The sequence below is a fragment of the Sander lucioperca genome, chromosome 5 (genome assembly GCF_008315115.2).
Source record: "Sander lucioperca isolate FBNREF2018 chromosome 5, SLUC_FBN_1.2, whole genome shotgun sequence".
Classification (NCBI taxonomy): Eukaryota; Metazoa; Chordata; class Actinopteri; order Perciformes; family Percidae; genus Sander; species Sander lucioperca.
Window position 1 is genome coordinate 34465310 of NC_050177.1, and position 21647 is coordinate 34486956.

Here is a 21647-nt window from a genome sequence, read left to right on the forward strand (position 1 = left end):
ACTAATAACATTCATGATGACTGCATTTTTTTATTGAGGAGTCCAATTTACCTAGCCTTGATGTTGCAAACGCTGGCTCACAGGAATGGCTTTACTGAGACATTTTACAGAACTCATTAACAAAATGAGTTACACATGTGCTTTTACTGCTACAACAACTCAAAATGTCTGCCCTGGAAGGTCTATTCAATATTTTGATTTGTTTGGTATTGATTCTCCAAATCCATGATTCGATTTTAAAAAGGAATGAAAACGGTTTTTTTTTTTTTCTTTTTTTTCTTTTTTTTTTTGTTGAACAAACGCTTTATCATAATTGAAACTTGAAACCATTTTTTTAAATTAAAGTATGTGTACAAAAATCTCCCTTTTGAAAATAAAAAACATCTTTTTCAATACCGTAGATCATTTACGGTTTGATAACCGTAAATTGTCATCCTGTAAAATCGGTATACTGCTGCAACCAAGCGGCAATCTCCGGTGCTGAAAAATGAAGCCAATAAGGGTTGGCTAAGCCCACTTAAGGGTTGGCTCCAAAAGGGAGTCAATCCCTATAGACCCCTATGTTAAAATGCCCAACTTTACAGCAGAATTAAACATGTTTACAGCCTGGTACAAAAAAAATAAATAAAAGAAAAACTGTTGGGGTCTCTGCTCTATACACCAACTGTGCATATTTTTCTGTTACATGTCAAAATGTCTTCTGAAACATGCCTATCCAAATCTATGGACAATAATTCCCCCATGTATCAGTTAAGCCATATTACTGGTGTAACTCAGCATCTATGTCTGCAGTGTACTCACACAGCATGAGGAGGACAAACCAGCTGCTTGGCTGTTTGGCTCTGTGGACCTCCAACTCGGAGGACCTGAGGGCTCATGTTCCAGCCCCAGCTCATCATCATCTATGAATATCACTCCCCGCTCCAGACGTGGCCTTTTACAGCTCTGAGGAACAAACACAGAAACTTTACTCCACTGAGCTGCACATTAACATTACTCAACCACCAATATCTGAACCCGTCGACAATCTGGCCTCTGGGGGCAACGGCCAATATTTCTGGGGTTCCGGTGTAGCCAGCGGATATCAGGGGCAAGACTTCCTCTTCGGGCACCCGGATAGCTCAGTTGGTAGGGCGGGCGCCCATATATAGAGGTTTATTCCTCAACACAGCGGGCCCGGTTCGATTCCGACCTGCGGCCCTTTGCTGCATGTCATTCCCCCTCTCTCTCCCCTTTCATGTCTTCAGCTGTCTTGTTAAAAATAAAGGCCGAAAATGCCCCAAAAAATAATCTTTAAAAAAAAGAAAAAGAGTCATTGTTTACGGTCCAATTAGAAACCAGATCCAGGTCCAGGCGACATTTATGCTAAGCTCTATAAACACATATCTGCATATGCAGATACTTATTTTATTTATGATTTTTTTTTTGGGCCTTTATTTGATAGGACAGCTTAGACAAGAAAGGGGAGGGGGGGGGAAGGGAATCAGAATCAGAAATACTTTAATAATCCCAGGGGGAAATTATTATTGTTACACACTCCAGATATACAAACATATATTATACAGACAACATATATTAAAAACAAATATACAAATTTACAGTAGATATATATAAAAGATCAAATGTACAGTATTAATGTGCAAAGAGTGCAAAATAAAAAGATTGTCTATGTTTGAGAAGATTACAGAGAGGGGGTGTGTTGTGAATGACATGCAGCAAAGGGTTGCGGGCCGGAACCAAACCTGCGGCCACTGCCGCAAGGACTGAGCCTCTGTACATGGGGGCACCCATGCAGATACATTTTCTAAAAAGCTAATCAGAAGCTAAATTGTCGTCAGAAGACAGCTATTGGATGTATTTTGATTAAACATTTTTTGGTTTGGAAACTATTTATACTATACATTGACCCATTTAGCCCACATGTTGTATTATGCAACATTTAGCCTGGGTCTAACTGCATACAATTCTGATTTGTCAGGAGATACTACACTAGGGGGGTCCCCGACTAAGAATTTACATTGTCAAATCAGAATCATCAAGTCTTGCCTATCATTGACTACGTTTACATGCACATAATATTCTGGTTTTTGCCCTTATTCTGAAAAACACGATATTCCAACTAAGCTGTTTACATGGCTAATGAAAGTGACTGTTTCACTAATATTCCCGTTTACATGTAGCCGTGCAAAACAGGATTTTTTCAAAGTTTACCAGCGGCGGCAGACTTGTTGGACCGTGCAAACACAACGTCCCTCTTTCATTCCTTCAACCCGCTTCTTGAAAAGGTCGGCGTAGCGATGTTTGAGCATATTCAAAAACCTGTTGATATCATATATAAGTCTTTGATCATGTTTAAAAGTAGCAGTGTTTCTCCTTCTTATCGGGTCTCCAGCCTTGCAAACTGTTGGCTGGTTGGTTTGTGTATAGAAACCATAGCAACGCACGGAGCTGACCATAAGCCTGCGGTGAAAACCCCGATTGAGACGCATATTCCGAATGCGCTGTATACATGTCCAAACAATGCCTCTGAAACCCAAATAATACCGGAATATCCCACGTCTTAATCGGAAAATGCTATATTCGGAAAAAGGCCTTATTCGGAATATCCAATCGGAATATGCGGTTTACATGACCTGTATCAAATTCGGAATATTGTCATATTCGGCATTCACAACTTGCATCTTACTTTGGATCATCTTTTACTATTTCAAACTGCAACCCCACTTTAGATTGTCTTTTCCCAGACATTTTCAGTTCAAAGGTTTAAAAACCCTGCCGCCAAGATGCTCCTTCATCGGTCACGGATCGTGGAAAGTGAAACTTAACTGTCATGGGGCGGGGTTGGATTTATTTACTCACTTTTAAAAGACTTCTTTCTTTCCACATTTTTATTTACAGCATTATATGTTGATATTTACTTATTGGGAGAAAACAGATAGTTCTATGTCAAATCAGACATTGAGCACCCCCATATAGCCAAAATGGCATGATCCTGGTTTCATAACGGCTCTGCGAAGATTCGCCTGAGATTGGCAGTCGAATCAGGCTCCTTTGATCGAAGCATTGAATATTTATTTTTTTAAAGATTATTTTTTTGGGCGTTTTCGGCCTTTATTTTTGATAGGACAGCTGAAGACATGAAAGGGGAGAGAGGGGGGGAATGACATGCAGCAAAGGGCCGCAGGGCGGAGTCGAACCCGCGGCTGCTGCGTCGAGGAGTAAACCTCTATATATGTGCGCCCGCTCTACCAACTGAGCTATCCGGGCACCCAGCCTCAAATATTTTACTATTCGGGGTAACCCCCATACTACACATAAGTTATTTTGACTAAAGATTTAAGATATTTATATTTTGTCTTAGCATTTGTCAATTATGTCCAAATGTAATGTTTAATGAGAGAATGATTTATCTGGCATAGCACCTCACCTCTTGCATTCCCTTAACTTAAAATGGTCTGTCACTGACATAATTAAGGTGCAACTTTCACAATATAAAAAATTGACTTTGCTAATTAGGGAATCAATCTACAGCACAGTGCAGAAGTAATACTAAATATTGGAATTCCACTGCTTTTTGGCTTGTGAAACCAGTCTTTTCAGCCAAAAAGTTACAAATTCACCCTTTAAATTTGGTATACAGTACATTCAGTATAAATGTACAACAGTTTATACAAAGCATCTACCTTGTGTTCGGCAGCAGTGCGAAGGCGTTTCTTATCTGGCTGGAAATCGTCGTCCTTCTCGCAGCCAGAGCTGAGGAGAGACTGGAACTTCTGAGACAGACGAGAGGCTATAGACTGTTCCTTGGGCTGCGACTCCTCTGGTAACGGCACTAAAACACAGTGCAATAGGTAAAAAAAATGTTGATGATACAGTAACAGAAATTAATTTTATGGTAAGATTAAAGACCAGCAAAAATATATTGCTTGAGGTACAAGATTAAGACCAGCTGCTTAATGCTAAAGACAAAAGAGAGACAAAAATCCAACCCTGGTCAATCCAACTTTTTCTGGTTGAACCTCACTCAGAGCTATGTGTGTGACAAAATAACCAAAGTAGTTTTGACTTTGTACATCTACATGTTGTTGTCTCTGTATTCTGTGCCTATGCTATCTAATCAATAGCAACAACACAGGAACAGACAATAGTGTTATATTTATATACACAGCGTATACACATGTATTCATGGCGAACCGTCACAGTACGGGTGTCACGGTCTGGTGCACATAGCCACACGCAAAATACACGGTATGTAGATTGATGCACGGAACCAAAGTTCACAAGCGCAAGTTTGGCGGGGAAACTTCTAGCAGGATGCCCTTAGTGACATCTAGCCCAACAAGCCGATTGGCCTGCGAGTCAGTCACACGGCAAGCGCAAATAAAAACACCGGAACTGGAAGACAATGCCTGTGGGTTCCCCGTAGTTACAACAGCACTGGAGAGAGCGTTGTGTATAAGACAAGGAAGGGGTGTCGACGTTGCTCCAACTTTGTGCATGTGAATGGAAACACAGAGAACGTGTTAGAGCTTATTCAACGACATCACCCAGATATGCCAATCAACACTCTCATTCTTTTATATTACTGTATTTATTTTGTGTTTTCAATTTCATAGCATAAAAGATGCTTCTCAGTTTTATAGCCTATTGTGACCTGTTGCCTTTCGGGAAAGTGTTTGTTCAGTGTACGAAACTAGTTTATCAATGTTGCCTTGCCTGTCAGTGGGCGAAATGTTAACTCAGTTCCCAACACCATGTACCAAACTTGCACTGAACCGTGACTTCTGTGTACCGTTACACCCCTAATCGCAGTGGAAGTAATCAGGATTTTTTTAACCCTGATGAACAGAAAGACGACTTTTTTTATGTCAAAGCATGGAGAAAGCTCCACAAATGGATCAAACTTAACTAGAAATATACACAAATAATTGCTATTTTTATTTGATATCACAAGTAGGGATGCACACATCCAGATTTTTGGGGTTCGGCCGAATACCGAATCCACTGGTTAAGATTCTGCCAAATCCGAAACCGAATACCGAATCCTACTCCCACCCTTAGTCCATTAACACAGTTAACACTGTTTATTTGGTGTAGGGCTAGCAAAGCTGGTAACGGTCGTCTGGTTAATAAAAGTTTTTAGCTGTGACTGTCCTTCCTTTGCCGTACCTGAAGTTGCTGCGTTTTGGCTTCTGTCTGTAGATTCCTTCATGCACAACTCGTATTCTTTCGGATGTTTCTTACGCAAATGTTTTAACAGCGGCGATGTTGTGTATAGTTTAGGGTCCTTGCCACCACGAGACAAATCGGCATTGCAAATTGAACAAGAAGCTGGACTTGAATGGCCTTCTTTTGACTGAAAGCACTGCCAAACAACACTTTTTCTGCTCACGAGTTCCATTTTCACTTTCTCACAGCCTACTGCATTGAACGGTCCACCTACGTAAACACCTTTCCGTAATCAACGGCGGCGTCATTACGTCGACCAGCGTAGCGCGCGTAGTGCAAGCAAAAAATTCTAAGGTTCGGCAGAAACCAAACCCCGTCAAAAAGCCCAATATTCGGCCGAATCTGAAGCCGAATCCTGGATTCGGTGCATCCCTGATCACAAGTACCTTTGTTTACATGTACGTTTGGTGTGAATCTAGTAGAAAAAAAAACAACAAAAAATCCATGTCTCTCTATTTTAAACTGTGCTTCGGGGGAGACTGGTTCAGGCAAAAAGAAAAGTTATGCATGTTTCAAATGCTACCACAAATAAAATGAAGGACTTACTATGTTCAAGTGCTGGAGGAGGCGGCTGTGCCGTGTCTTTGCAGGGTGACACGGTGAGGTCCACAACAGCTGGTGTGGCTGCTGTTGTAGCCGTGGTACTGCTGGCATTGTTGTGGCACACACACCGACAGGGGGTGGTGACATCTGACTTCTTATAGTCTCCACACTTTTTATCTGACTGGCTCTTGTTCTCCACAAGGCTTCCTCCATCTTGTAGTTTAGCTGCCATCACACAATGAAACACAGATATAACTATCAGTGCCATTGACCCTCCGTCAGTACATGCCATAGGCCATATCGACATAATATAAAAATATTTACAAACAAGAAGGTAGTGAGAAAGAAACATTTGCAATGTGGTTACGGTTAACAAACAGTTGAAGGTGCAGTAGGGTGTTTAACTGCGTGTCAGTCACTGCTCATGCACACGCATTTATTCTCCATTGTGGGGGGAGGGGCTTAGGAGACCGTTTTGGGCTTTAGCGGAAAAGGGGGAGGAACTGAGAAGTTGTCGATGTTCAAATTTTTTGGCTAAGTCCTGGATCTTCAGAATCCTACCTACAGCACCTTTAACTTGCACAAATTTAAAGATGGACACAAGTAGGCCTACATGCCTATACAATTGTTTTCTGTTTCTTTGTTCTTAGTCAGAGCAGACATACCAAACTGAGCCTGCTGCCATCCCAGAGCCGAGCACAGCAAAGCCAAGCTCTTTCCACTTCCTGTGGGACTCTCCAGCAAACAGTGGTTCCCATAGTTCAGCCCTCGTACGATCTGCAGAAAAGGTACAGACACAATCACTAAATGACAAATTCACACATAGTATTGCACAATTTCAAGTAGGGGTGTGCAAAAAAAAAAAAAAAAAAAAAAATCGATTCACATTCATATCGCGATTCAAGCTCTACCAATTCAAAATCGATTCATAGAATTCCAAAATTCGATTCATATTTTTTTTTTTTCCTCATATTATTATTTTTTTTTATTGTATGTCTACTGCAATCACATGGGGAAAGTAACTACATTTACATACTGTGAATCATTTTTTTTTTTAAATTGAGAATAGTTTTTGAATCAAAAAATCGATATTGAATTGAATCGTGACATTTTCTGAATCGTGCACCCCTAATTTCAAGTACTAGTGGGGTGTTTTCATTCTGAGGGTATTTGTACCTTTTTCATGCATCATTTTAAAGACAACAACCCAACAACACAGTCCAAGGCATAAACAGGTTGTATACTCTACTCACCAATTATATATGAGCTATCATACACTGCTCAAAAAAATTAAGGGAACACTAAAATAACACATCCTAGATCTGAATGAATGAAATAATCTTATTAAATACTTTTTTCTTTACATAGCTGAATGTGCTGACAACAAAATCACACAAAAATTATCAATGGAAATCAAATTTATCAACCCATGGAGGTCTGGATTTGGAGTCACACTCAAAATTAAAGTGGAAAACCACACTACAGGCTGATCCAACTTTGATGTAATGTCCTTAAAACAAGTCAAAATGAGGCTCAGTAGTGTGTGTGGACTCCACGTGCCTGTGTGACCTTCCTACAACGCCTGGGCATGCTCCTGATGAGGTGGCGGATGGTCTTCTGAGGGATCTCCTCCCAGACCTGGACTAAAGCATCCGCCAACTCCTGGACAGTCTGTGGTGCAACGTGGCATCGGTGGATGGAGCGAGACATGATGTCCCAGATGTGCTCAATTGGATTCAGGTCTGGGGAACGGGCGGGCCAGTCCATAGCATCAATGCCTTCCTCTTGCAGTAACTGCTGACACACTCCAGCCACATGAGGTCTAGCATTGTTTTGCATTAGGAGGAACCCAGGGCCAACCGCACCAGCATATGGTCTCACAAGGTGTCTGAGGATCTCATCTCGGTACCTAATGGCAGTCAGGCTACCTCTGGCGAGCACATGGAGGGCTGTGCGGCCCCCCAAAGAAATGCCACCCCACACCATTACTGACCCACCGCCAAACCGGTCATGCTGGAGGATGTTGCAGGCAGCAGAACGTTCTCCACGGCGTCTCCAGACTCTGTCACGTCTGTCACATGTGCTCAGTGTGAACCTGCTTTCATCTGTGAAGAGCACAGGGCGCCAGTGGCGAATTTGCCAATCTTGGTGTTCTCTGGCAAATGCCAAACGTCCTGCACGGTGTTAGGCTGTAAGCACAACCCCCACCTGTGGACGTCGGGCCCTCATACCACCCTCATGGAGTCTGTTTCTGACCGCTTGAGCAGACACATGCACATTTGTGGCCTGCTGGGGGTCATTTTGCAGGGCTCTGGCAGTGCTCCTCCTGCTCCTCCTTGCACAAAGGCGGAGGTAGCGGTCCTGCTGCTGGGTTGTTGCCCTCCTACGGCCTCCTCCACGTCTCCTGATGTACTGGCCTGTCTCCTGGTAGCGCCTCCATGCTCTGGACACTACGCTGACAGACACAGCAAACCTTCTTGCCACAGCTCGCATTGATGAGCTGCACTACCTGAGCCACTTGTGTGGGTTGTAGACTCCGTCTCATGCTACCACTAGAGTGAAAGCACCGCCAGCATTCAAAAGTGACCAAAACATCAGCCAGGAACTGAGAAGTGGTCTGTGGTCACCACCTGCAGAACTACTCCTTTATTGGGGGTGTCTTGCTAATTGCCTATAATTTCCACCTGTTGTTTATTCCGTTTGCACAACAGCATGTGAAATTGATTGTCAATCAGTGTTGCTTCCTAAGTGGACAGTTTGATTTCACAGAAGTGTGATTGACTTGGAGTTACATTGTGTTGTTTAAGCGTTCCCTTTATTTTTTTTGAGCAGTGTATTTACCTTCAGTAACTAGGGGTTTGACTCAGGTTCTACATACTGCATCAATCTGTGCCATTAGACAGTAATGCATGATTTTAGATCTACTGACATTAATAGGCCATCTGGGGTGTGGAGTTTACATGCTCTCCCTGTGTTTGCGCAGGACTCTTCCACTTGTCCAAAGCACAAAGACATGCAGGTTAGGTGAATTGAAAACTCTAAATTGCCTGTGGGTGTGTGTTGTATTGTGTGTGTGAATGGTTGTTTGCCTAATCTACCTTAGTATTACTTGTATGGCAACCCAATAATTCCCTTTAAATTATAGCAGGCCCACATGCTATGCAAGTCCACTCAACATTAACTGGTTAGTTTATCAAGTGGTGAAGGGTTTACTCACTGAATTCATCATAGCCAGCTGGGATGGGTATGCCTTGCAAGGGAAGTTGATCTTCACCCCTCCAATGGTGTACTCCACTGAGGATGTAGCCATGTTCCTGTCCCTGCTCCACAGAAATATCAAAAAAACAAACATGTGATACATATAAAACGGGTAGCTCAAATAAAGCAATCTGATTGGTTCACAGACGTGATATAAAAACCATATCCCGTACAACGGCTATGACATCTAATTTCTTTGTAAAATAAGTGTTACTCCGCTCTGAGAAAAAAAACGTTAGACTAACAAACTGTTGCTACGGAGGGAAGCTATTCATCTGCACACACAGTACCATGATGATACATGCCTGGTTTAAAATCTGCAAAGTATCTCTTTAAGTTTACGAATATTTTCATTGCTTGCCCTTTCCGACAGGGAAACAGAAGCAGTTATCTCTTCAACGCAACCAAACTCCATTGACAAAAACAGTAATTTTACCTGGCAGAACACGAGAGTTGTACTGCCGCTGCCTCGATCTGTTAGTTGCTGGTCTAGTTTGTTTGTGTGTCTTTCTTTAGCGTTAAGTGAAATAAATAGCCTGTGCTAGCTGCTAGGGTATGCCGAACAAACGCCCCTTAGCTGTGATACAATCACAACATATCACGGACTGAAGTGAGCTATTGCTTAAATATTATACAGACACATGTTCGTTCAGTGTAACGTTAATGTGACTAAAGCCATTGTCACTTACAGCAACGCATTAACTCACAAGCTAAGTGCTGTAACACATTATGTTAACTGGCTAGCTAACACACTTAAGTAACATACTGTTAAGAACTTGCCGACAGTTTAACAAACGTCATTTTTCACCTGTTGGCTGTCTGTGTAAGTTGTCACCTAACAAAGAGTTGAGAGACAGTCACTTGTAGCTGTAACGTTAAGCTTAACTGACAGCTTAGCAAGAGCTAATGCTAAGTTTTCCACCGTTACTTTGATTCATTACTGGTATCCATATCCCATGGTTAAACTGGTGACCAGAAACGTTACTGTCAAAATGTTCTGACAATATAGCTAAGCGACCAATTTAGCGAACACAAGCTGTTTAGGTACCCCCTTCTCTCCCCATGATTATTCCCGCTCTCAAAAATCACAGGAAGCTGGTCATATTACACGTTAGGTGTTCCTACAGTTGCTTATAAAATAAAATGTTTTTGTGAGCCACCATTAATTAAAAAAAAAGCACACTTTCTGTATTTTCTTCAAAAAATATTTTGGAGTATAAATTCTTATCCTGCACGATTTCACTGAGTACGTAAAATTACCAAACTTGTAATAAGTGGACATTTTTACGCTTTTATTTCGAAAAGTCAGTGTGGCCTGCTGGTTGCAACTTGACGTTTGACCAAAATACACACGCCGGAAGTTACATTTGTAAACATCCGCATAGCGCCCAAGCATGGATCTAACCTAAAATATATACTGTCTATGGATCTAACCCTAACCCTAATAGGGCCTAGGTCTTGATAGGGCCCGGTGTTCCAGTGTTTCACAGGTTAGTCCAAATTTTTATACCTCCGTTTCCTGCTCGTTTTATCTTGATTTGAGAAGGATCTCAATGGAAAAATGCTAATTGCTTCAGGACATAGTAATGGGGCAGTGATAACAAAAATATATATTTTGTACAGGACTGTACTAAACAGGATAATGTACTTGTAACGGACAAGGTAGTAATGTATGATAAAAAGCAAAAATATAAAATATAGATTAAAGGATTAGACGGTGTTGGTAGCAGCAGAATAAGGTGAAAACAAACGTGACAAATATGAATGCTTTCGGTATGAAAAATACAAGTATGTGACAAAAGCAAAAAAGTGAGTGGGGAGCCTATTTTTGTAAGATGTGAATGTGGGCTATTACATGTTACAGTCTTATAAATGCAGAAGGCATTAACAATTAAAAATAAGTCACTATCTACAGTACTTGCAAAGCATAGTAATCAATGGACTTCAGAGTGCTTTTTATTTAAATAGGTTCATTTCCAAAGTGTTGTTCACATTTACACTGTACACATGCACTTTAGGCTGTTAGCGCAGCCATCCGAATCAGGGATGCCATTATTCAACAAAGTAAATGAGTATACTAACATTTATGAGAAATCAAAAAAAAATACGTATATAAAAATCCCCAGCAAAGATTACAGACTGTATTCGCAGAGAGAACGTGTCAAACATCAACATTATCACTCCTTGTACAATATTTTAACCAATCCATAATGTTACTTATTTCTGTTAGAAATTGCACTTAACTCAATGAAAATACATCATGTAACAAGGTTTTACAAAGATTGAGACATCTGTTATATTTGTGTAATGGTCATTATTTCGCAGTGACTATTTCTCATCTAAATCATACACTGTCTGTTCTGTAACAAAACCACCAGAGGTGAAAGGGGGCTACTCTACTCAGATTAGTGAGGATTCTCTTCTACTTATGAAAGTTAAAATTATTTTATTTTACCTCAAATATCCTATATTTGCTGTGAGACTCAAATCATCTCATTCACTAGTTGCATCATTTTCAAAGAAAACACTCTTATCAAAGATAATTAGGTCACCATAATAGTGCAAAAATATTCTCTTAGGAAGTCCATGCGTTGTGTGTTTACTCACAAATGAGCCTTGTGCATACATCCGTAACCACCACTAAAGCTGCAGCATGGAGGGACAATGGCGTCTATATGGAAATGCTAAAGAAACTTTTGAGGAAAAACAGCTGTTACCTTGTTGCAAACAAGATAAATCCAAGTAGCAGGATGGACTGTTGATGTGAGACGATCCCGTCTGTAGAGACCAACATGCTTGAGATGGAGCATTTTTCTCACAGATGTGACATCACTGATACATCCAGTGCAGCCACAATGGAAGTCTGGCAGCACAAAATATTGACAAAACATTGATTGTAAACATCAGGTTTTGTGTCGGTTCCTCAGATCCAAAAGTCTTTGTTTTTTTAGAGCCTTGGACGTAGCAAACTCAGAGGGAAAAATCCATCATTGTAGAGGCAGACATACCAACTTCTGCTAACAGCAGAAGGCTGCTGAAGGGCATTGTCAGAAATAAAGAAAATGGTTACCTGATGTATGAATGGCTAAAGCTGGCTCAGGGGAAGAGATTACACCAAAAATCTCAACTGTAATGCGTCGTTACAAATAACAACATTGTAATATGATGACGACTAGAGAGTGGATCTACGACTTAAGAAGCTATGTGCAATTAAAACTTAAAAACACCTTCCATTATTTGAAACCTCAAAAGGGGCAGATGTGTTATGTCACATGCATACTCTCAAAGAAGAAATAAATGCTACTGCTAACACTAATATATTTATATATCAATATACACAATGTAGTAGCTTACTGGTTTGTGACTGTAGCAGCACCTTCAGTTTAAATTCAAGACAAATCTCCAGTGATTAAATAAAATGATGAGAATAAAAACACATAAATATGTTTGTAACAGGGTGTGCACACAACGTTATATGGAGTGAAAAGGAAATGGAAGCTGTGGTAGAGCTCATCTAAATTTTCATGCTTTATCATCGAACAATAAAAGAAGGTTTAAAAAAATATATATTTGTTTTAAATGAACAGTTTGACGTACTCAATACTGAACTATAAAACGCATTATATTTACACTAGCATCATTAGCCATACTTATTTCTTACAACTGTTACCAGAAAGAGGTGGCGTAGGACACATTTAATCAGCATTTCAGGAAGGTATGTTGAAACAAGACACAAAAGGTCTTGTGAAAATTAGCGGTCCTTAAGTTTTCAAAAGACTATTGTACTGGTGCTAATCACGGAGAAAAGTCTTTCCACAACCTCTACAGCAAGGCTGGTTTGCACTGAGAGAATGTGCAGGACAAACATGAGGAACAGAAATGCCACTGGAGACAAGGTTGATAGTGGGAGGCGGCAGGTTGATGTGTCTGCGTGTGTTTCAGCACACACACACTGTGGGCTTGTTATGCTTCTGGAGAATAGGGGAGACATTATTGGAATCCTTCTGTTTTTTCTCTGCGTTGTGTTGGACCAGCGGCAGCCTGTCGGCAGTCCTGCGTCTGGCCTTCTTAGCCGACGGGCCGGACGATGAGCCGTCAATAGTTCTTTTGCTGTTGGGTGTCCTGCTGCCAGTTGTCCTGTCAGTGGGACTGGACTGACTGGGCAGCTCAGCACGACTGTTAGGACCCAGTGGAGTCAAGGTGAACGCGTCAGACAGAGTCATGTGGTACAGGCTGTTGCTTCCCGATAGGCCGTCCCGTCGCTCCAAGGCAGGGAGGAGCTCACACATGGCCGAGGGAGAGTCTTCCTCTTGAGGCTGCTGCAGGAGAACAGGTTCAACAACAACAAAAAATCAGTGGGGATAACTACAGCACTTATACATATAGAGAATTCACCTTTGAACTCTTCAATTTTCACAATACCACACAAAACAATTCATGTCTACTTAAACAGGAAAAACGCTTCACACAATGCAGTCTGAAACTTCTGCATGAGCTGACTAAAGCCTGGGACGCACCAAGCCGATAATTGGCCGTCGGACAGTCTGGCGAGGTCGGTAACTCGAGTCTGTTCGGTGTGTTCCGTGCCGCCGTCCGTCCGAGGGGCCGTTGTCCTTCATTTTGGCCGATTTGACATGTTGAATCAGAAAGACGGGCACTGCCGGCAGTCGGACTGAAATGACCAGTCTGATTGGTAGAGTGCTAACCCGGAAACGGGGAGCGGGATGAGCGTGACTAGAGTCCCTCTAGAAAATCTTTTAAACTGACCTTTGTCGATCTGAAATGAAGACAGATTCAGAAACTGCATGGCCTAACACGTTTCGGTGAACTATTTTAGTAAAACATGGGATTGTATTCTGAACAAGCCGCCATGACAGTCTGGCTTTGAATTTCCGCAGAACCACACCCACGTGACGCGTTCGTCCAATCAGCTGCTGGTTTTCATTTTTGGGGCGTATTACGTCTCGTCGCTTTGGTGTGTTCCAGAGCACTTTTTTGAACCAACTCGGGGAGACTGATCAGTCCAACTGCCTTTTCTGCCGACGGTCGGCCGTCTGGTCGGTGTGTCTCGACCTTAAGGTGTATGTACTACACTGAACCCTTTGTTTACCAACATTATACATGTGAAGTTAATGCCGCATTTAACTTCCTACTGCTATCATGTCAGGTGTATGTGTGAGTACAATTTCACCCAACAGTATATTACTCTCGCATGTGTAATTGTACAGGTAATTACATCTTGACAGTGTGTCAATAAAAATTCAGATGATTGGTCAGATATTTCACTACTAGTCCTCTCCTTTATTCCAGTTACAAAATCTGCTCAAATAAGTCTTCCAAAAACTGCAGTGGCTTTTCTTTACAAATGTATCACTTTCTGACCTCACCCCTTTTGATGTATACACATTTTTTTCTTACATGTTAACCTACATGAGAGAGTGTTAGAATTTGGCTTGATTAACCACAACGACCAACCCTTCAGGAGACAGGAGCTCTAAAAGTTTACCCATATTGGATGACCACCCCTCCTAAAGACACAGATATCAAAAATAAACATATGTTTTTTTTTATCATCAATGTTATTGGAGGGACAGTGGGGAAAATCTCAGCATGTTTCACATGCTGCAGTTTCAGAATGCCTGACCCCCCGACACCCCTACTGTCCATCCATTTTAAAGGCATGTCTTATTTTGAAAAAAAGCTACAAGAAGGTAATGTGTTCTACTTCCCAGATGGTTGTGCAGCAATACAATACAAGCCTTCCAGAACTTTTGAATTCACTTGGAAGATTTTGGTGTGGAAGCAGAATGGAACTACTTTGCAACTGCTCATGGCAAAGGACCATGTGATGTGACAGTAAAACGTCTGGAAACTAGAGCTAGTTTACAACGCATATTTCAGATCCAAACACAGAATCCACATCAATTGTGCCTCTTTGCTAAGTTGTAGGAGAGTTTAGTTTCACATAAGAAACTAAACTTCAAACCGTAGAGGTTTAGTTAGAAGAAAAAGGTTGACTAAGTAACTACAGGTGAGTATGAAAATGAAACTATGCAAAATTTAGTCCTGCACAATGTCAGCCATATGTTAATTGGAGATGCAATGCTTCTGTTATGAACCTTCATCAGGCTTCGACTATGTGGGAAACTAACGCTTTCTCAACTTTCTAAATGTTGAAAATTAAACCAAAACCTTCTCTAAATTAAAAAAAAAAAAAAAAAAAAAGGTACAAGCTTTAATTTGTTACACTCGCTAATAATGTCTCAATGTCCCACATTGCCGTTCATCATATGGAAATTCTTGGGTGCAAAATAAATTCGGAATCATTTCTTTTTCACAACAATTTCAAAATAAGAGTGTATTGTGTGTTTCTTTGTGTGCGTTTGTTGTCATCCTGAACTCACCTGAAGGAGAGGAGTGTCAGCGCGGGATATGGAGGTAGGAGGACACTGGGACACCTTGGCTAGGTCCAGCAGCACCTCCTCATGGTGCAGCGCGTCCTGGGAGGTCCCAGGCTCCTGCAGGGCGATTACAATGGCGCTGGTGTTGTCAGCACGCAACATGCGCTGGCGCCACCGCAGCAGAGCGTGGCTGACAAGCTGCCGGGCACTCGATACCCCACATGGTGCCTGCAGCATGATATGAGGTGGAGCTGTTAGATTATTATTCAAATATCATTATATTTTTTTTAAGATTATTTGTTGGGAATGTTAGGCCTTTATTTCTATAGGACAGCTTAGACTTGAAAGGGGAGCGAGAGGGGGAATGACATGCAGCAAAGGGCCGCAGGTCAGAGTCGAACCCGCGGCCGCTGCATCGAGGAGTAAATCTCTATATATGGGCGCCCGCTCTACCAGGTGAGCTAACAGACAACAATCCAGGTAGGTAGGAAAGGAAGTCATCCATCTATAATGATCCAAATTGATAATGCTATAATGCTAAAGAATAACCTACCCTTTACAGAAACAAGTCTTTGCTGATGTAGCACTCCACTCACCATTTCCTCATTGTTGTTCTGACACATGGAGATAGCCTCTTGAGGTGGCACCATGTTCCACAGACCGTCGCTGCCCAGGACGATGTAGCGGTGTTTTCTGGGATCAAGAATCACCACACTAGTGTCTGGCTCTGGAGAAACCACAAACTCTCCGCTGTAGAAGTCATAGCTCCACAGATCACCTGTTGCAGAGAAGAGAAACTTAGCTAAAAGGACCACTGGTCTTAAAGGTTCTGTACTCGACATTCAGAACATTAATAAGAGCATAAGAAGCAGACAAATATTTGCTATGTAAAGATATAGCGGAGTAATGACGTTCTGAGCAGCGAATGAAGTCACACTCCCTCTGTGTGCGCTGTAATCGGAGCTTCTCTGTTGTGCTAGCCAATCCGGCCGCACATGCATGTGGTCGTGAAAAAACATAGGTATTTCACATATTGGGGAGCAGTCTGTAAGAGCCGTGTGGAGGCAATCGCCAGCCCGCTGTCTTCTGAGTTTGGTAAAAAAGCACTTTGTAAAGCTGTGCTGCTAGGCATTTGATTACCTGAATGGCGGAAAGCTTTCACCAGATTTTTAATGAATATAAATAAATCAAAAGTCAGTAATAAAGTGGCTGTTTTTTCTCTGACTCTAGCAATCGATCTCTGTTTTTCTGAATGTATTAGTCCGTTGGTCTGACTGAAGACCAATGGCTGTTGACCATTGAGGCCCAAAAACTCTTGAATGAGTTTCTTTTCCTACCTAGAGCTCGGGCTACTGCCAAGAATGGTATCTGGTCAATGACAGTGCTCCGACGGACTGGGCCGTTGTGACTCAGCCTTGGCCTCTTCCAGACCACCCGGTTCACTCCAGACTTCTTGATAACACTGTTGGCAGATAGAGAAGGGGAGAGAAGAGAGAAGCTGCCACTGACTTCGAGCAAAGTATCCACAAATTTCAGAAAGACAGTTTTAGATCATTATGGGTCGGCCGCAACAACAAGGATTACACTAAACTGCTAGCTTATTAGGTACACAGAGCTAAAGATAATGTGGATTAGGGCCTTTTCAGACCTGAAAGTCCATCCATGTTTTTGTTACATTGTATACATTAGATCCGGTTAGTTTTGGTTTCACATTGCAACTAGAAGGGCAGAGCACAGACCTCAGCCAAAGCCATGCCCTAGAGGCACTCGAGTTCCTGCCCCCCCCCATTGGTTTTGGCGATATTTGTGCTTTGGTAAAACAGTGCCCCTGCCAGCGCATCACTAAAAGTTCTGACGGAGAGTGGTACTGCAGCACAGGAGACACCGAGAGGAATTCCAAATCAAAAACCCCACAAAATAATAATAAATTCAGATGAAGTTCTGTGAGAAGGGAAAATCTGTGAACATCAGGACGACACCGCAGTAACTCTATAAAGCGCTGTGTTGTGTCGAAGTGGTGTTTGTGATCGAATGTTCCTCTCGCCGCACCGGACTGTGTTTCCTCTGTCCATTTCACGTTAATAAGAAACACGGGGGTGTCTGTGAGAAGAGGGGTGAATACCTGGATAGAATTAAATAATAATACTTTAACACGTGTTTTCCAAATTACAGGAGATGCTTGGACAAAGTCAGAAGAGATGGTGAATCTAACTTTATTGGTACATTTTGTGGTAGAGCTGCGTTGTCATTTTCCTTATTACCAGCATATTTCCTTGTTGTTGTTGCTTTTTTACCTAAATATACAGTTAAACTATGTGGTTACATTATCTATCTTGTAATAATATTCAAACTTGAATTCCAGTGAATGTCCTCTCTTATGCTCTCATTGAGGGAAAGCAAATAGACTTTGCAGACATGTTGGTGCTGCAAATTATGCCTTTCTGGTCTTCATTACTTTCATTACCTGCAAACCTACAACCACGGCCACTTCTGTAGTAGGTGATTTGCATTGACAGGTTGAGTTGAGAATGAATTAACTTAGCATCCTCCCACACATATAAGGATAATCACATATCCATATATACTAAAAGGTTTTAGTTAGTTAGATACCATGGCCCTACTGCCCAGGCCTAATGTTTGCTGTAATATGATTTTAACGCAGCATTTCTCCTCACTAACTCTATACTGCATTCTTCTTGCATTCCCAACAACATGAATAAATCAAATGCACCCTCTTTACATCTTGTATTATGTTATGCAGTAAAGCTGATGTGTAGGGTCCATTTGCAAAATAGTCACCACTTAAAGCACAACTATAAATCCCCTTTAAAGCTGTGGAGTTAACCCTGTCATGTAAGCATAAACGTTTGGTTATTGTCAAGCCATCCTGGGGCATAATCACTAAAACAACATCTTATCAGTAGACATGCCACAGACAGTATAAGAGACATTACCCCTTGAGGAAGATAACATTTCAATCTGCTTTTGTTCAAAAGAGATGCTTTTTGGTTACAATCACTTGGGGCTGGTGGGGGTCGTGAGAATGAATAAACTGTTAATAAACTATCATTTGTCTTGTTCCAAGAAATATCCTTTGAGAACACAATTCAATTTAAATTTAAATACAATGCAAAGGCAGGGTGTTTTGTGGAATAAGCCTTACCTCCCTCCCAGACCTTCAATACGCTCCCTCTCTCTGGGTAGTTCAGGTTTGTGGTCTTGTGTGACTTCCACAGCTCTGATGAATGGGACTGAGGGGTCATCCTGGATCCCTAGAACCACTGCCGAGTCCCCAACGTGGGCCACATACATGCGATTTCCTCGTATGAAAACTACACTGGCTGTGGTGCCTGATGTGCTAGGAAGGCCTGTGAGTGTCTTTGGCCATTCAGCTGAGAAGATGAAAGAGGGAAAATAAATATATATGCACTGAGCTTTAACATTTACTGCTTATAAACTGTGTACTGTAAATCTCTGAACCACACATTCCAGCACAGCAAAATGATGGGCAGTAAAGAAATGTTCCTAAAACTGAAACCTTTATCTTTTTCTAATCTCCATCAAGATTCTTTGAATGCATTGAGCCTGACGACAACATTGTGACCTTTAGATTAGTCTATGGAATGCACTATGTCCTGGAGCAGTCTTTCCGATGTAATCAAAGTCACATGACACATGCGCTTTACAGACATTGTGTGTAGACAGCATGTGACGAGCTGTAAAACAGCTGACATTAGGGGTGTAAGAAAAAAATCGATACACTTGAGTATCGCGATATTTTATTTTGCAATACTGATTTTCAAAAAGGCAATATCGATTTTTTTTACCTAACAGTGCCTAGCAGTGCCTGACTTTTTGCTTGACACTAACAATGTAGCTATGGCTGAACTTTGGCCTACTTTAGCATATAAACATTAGCTCACCAAGAACCTGTGAACCACAATCCCAAACTGGCAGTTTGATTTTCTGTGTACTGAATTGTTTACCTAAAGTGAACTTCTTTGACTTTTATGAACATCATGTCGTTTTTTAAATATTAGTTTTTCTAAAATTATACTTTAAAAAAATCCCAATATATCACCTTACGCACAGTATCGAAATATATTGCAACATATTGAATCGTGACCCATGTATCGCGATACGTATCGCATCGCCAGATTCTTGCCAATACACAGCCCTAGCTGACATGCCCAGGCATATCCCGGCAGACAGCAGGTGATGTGTCAAAGTCTGTTCCCCGTTTCCCTCCTGTTAAAATGCGTAGCGCCCATAGACTGTATTATTATTCATATTATACAGTCTACGGTAGCGCCCCCCTCCGTAGTTAAGGTTAGGGTTAAGGTTTGGTTCGGGTTTAGGTAGGGGGAACAGACCTCGACAGGTAAAAAGACTTCGATACAACACCGGTGCCTGTACGACACAGCACACACTGGCTATTTCACGATTCAATAGGTTTTGTAATGGGTAATAACGAAATATGTAACCGTAACGAAATTTTAAATGTCACGCATATAGTGAGTCCAAGAAAACAATCAAATTGGCCGACTACTTTACGGAACTTAAACGTGAAAAGACTTCACAATTGGTAACTGCTTGCCTGTGTCCGATGTGGCAGGCTTTGTTGTTTGGAGTGAACCGGTGGCTCCTGCTACTTCGTTAGCTCGGTTGCCTTTGGTTGCTAAAACTGTTGGCCCCATACATACTTTTACATTTAAATAGCAACAGAGACGGATACTACACATAGTGCCAATTGAAATAGATAGGCCTTTTCGAAGATTTACATAAAACAGACAGCCCCTACTGACAGCTGAAAACATTGTCATACTTTAACTTGGTACGGTGATGGTAAACTTACGTAGCTTCTTCCACATAGCGTGGTGGCAGGCTACAAATCCTTTGCGTATAGCAGAGCAGACCTCCCGGTCACAGTCTGACCAGAACCCCCGCTGCTTTTTCATGAACTCCCACAAATAGTCTCGTGCAAACTGCGCAGCCTCGCGACCTCCGTGCCCGTCAAATACAGCGAAGAACGCCACGGAACGGCGGGAAGGACTCGCATAGCTCTCCTGAGCTCGCGGCGGGCTCTGACATCCCGATAAAGATATGTCCACTAAAATACTTTGGTCTTCCGTTTGCACAGATTCACATGATGAATCTGAAACCTGTTGGGACACGGCGGTTTCACCAGTCCGGTCTGGATGCGTGTCCGCAGTCAGATAATTGACCGTGCGGTCTCCCCCAGTGCTCTCCTCTGGCTCACCCGAGGTCGGCTCATCTTCTACCGGCTCGGGCTCTACTATGACCTCGGTCACATCTTCCATGTATTTCCTGCCTCCTTGGTCGGTAAATACACTCACTCGCATCAATAATGCCTTTTCCATGGCTCCAAAAATAAGTCGCTCTCCAATTTGTCGGTACTGTTAGCATATAAAATACCAGGAGAGTAGAGTTTATTGCAGCGCAACGTCCTGCCTTTGTTTATGTTCGGGCGTGGAAGGCATGCTCATACGCGTTGACGTCAAAATCTGTCTTCTTCTGCACGTAGACGTGGCAGCGCCAATGTAGCTGTTGCCCTCTAGAGGTTGGTCCCCGACAAGCAGCAACAGAGATAAATGTGCAGCACAAATGTATGTAAAATCAAAAGTGCTTAAGTACTGAGTTTTTACAAAATAAACGAACAAAAACTGACTGAATATTTTAACAGTATAGGCCTATGTATTTTGATTTGAAATGAAATAATGACTTACAGCTTTAATTTGATGGTGATCACATTCAACATTCAAGATGTTTATTAGTCACTCCAACTATACAAGTATAAACGTGTGAAGTGTCATGTCTCCCTCACTCTCAATTTTTTCACTCTGTGCGTGCTCAACTCTTGACACACTTGCTCAAATTGGCTACAAGTGTGCCACAAAACCAACCAATCGGAGAATCGGAGAACTGTATCCAGCTAATTTAAATAGCTAATTACTCCCCATGCTTCTAGTACTACTACCACTACTATGCTATTCCCTAAAAAATATAATATAATTGAGTAAATGTTCTTCTGTTGGCCTAATATTCAATTCAGAGTATTGAAAACCACATTGTGATCCTTGATTTGCAATTAGACCAGCCTAGATTATGACTATATGGATTCAAATGTAGCAGATTTGTCAGCTAAACATTCATTCTGTGAACTCTACTTCAGCATAGTATAACAAAAAGAGGTGT

General features: G+C 41.7%; 2 protein-coding genes across 6 annotated transcripts in view; both read right to left on the reverse strand.

Annotated features, from left to right (window-relative positions):
- brip1 (BRCA1 interacting protein C-terminal helicase 1) overlaps window positions 1-10114 on the reverse strand; it is an 89174-nt gene extending 79060 nt beyond the window's left edge. Inside the window, exons 1-7 of one of the 4 annotated variants that reach the window (XM_031285476.2) lie at window positions 9839-10114; window positions 9467-9575; window positions 8990-9092; window positions 6438-6549; window positions 5776-5997; window positions 3684-3832; window positions 802-945 (exon numbers count right to left, since the gene is read on the reverse strand). In XM_031285476.2, the coding sequence (XP_031141336.2) occupies window positions 802-945; window positions 3684-3832; window positions 5776-5997; window positions 6438-6549; window positions 8990-9082 (720 nt within the window). In that variant the 5' untranslated portion in view covers window positions 9083-9092; window positions 9467-9575; window positions 9839-10114. Of the gene's footprint in view, window positions 1-801; window positions 946-3683; window positions 3833-5775; window positions 5998-6437; window positions 6550-8989; window positions 9110-9466; window positions 9576-9838 lie in introns of all 4 variants that reach the window. The other 3 variants (XM_036001312.1, XM_036001311.1, XM_036001310.1) reach the window with 3 other exon arrangements.
- An 850-nt stretch (window positions 10115-10964) lies between these two features.
- On the reverse strand, window positions 10965-20984 carry ppm1da (protein phosphatase, Mg2+/Mn2+ dependent, 1Da). 2 transcript variants are annotated; one of them, XM_031285501.2, is made up of 6 exons: window positions 20287-20984; window positions 18595-18823; window positions 16769-16893; window positions 16028-16209; window positions 15435-15659; window positions 10965-13352 (listed from the first exon to the last, which is right to left on the reverse strand). In XM_031285501.2, exons 1-6 carry the CDS (start codon window positions 20810-20812, stop codon window positions 12969-12971), a joined length of 1671 nt encoding a protein of 556 aa, XP_031141361.1. In that variant the 5' UTR covers window positions 20813-20984; the 3' UTR covers window positions 10965-12968. The 2 variants fall into 2 exon arrangements, with proteins under 2 accessions (XP_031141361.1, XP_031141368.1); XM_031285508.2 differs by having other exon boundaries at window positions 10965-13349; window positions 20287-20982.
- Window positions 20985-21647: the final 663 nt, after the last annotated feature.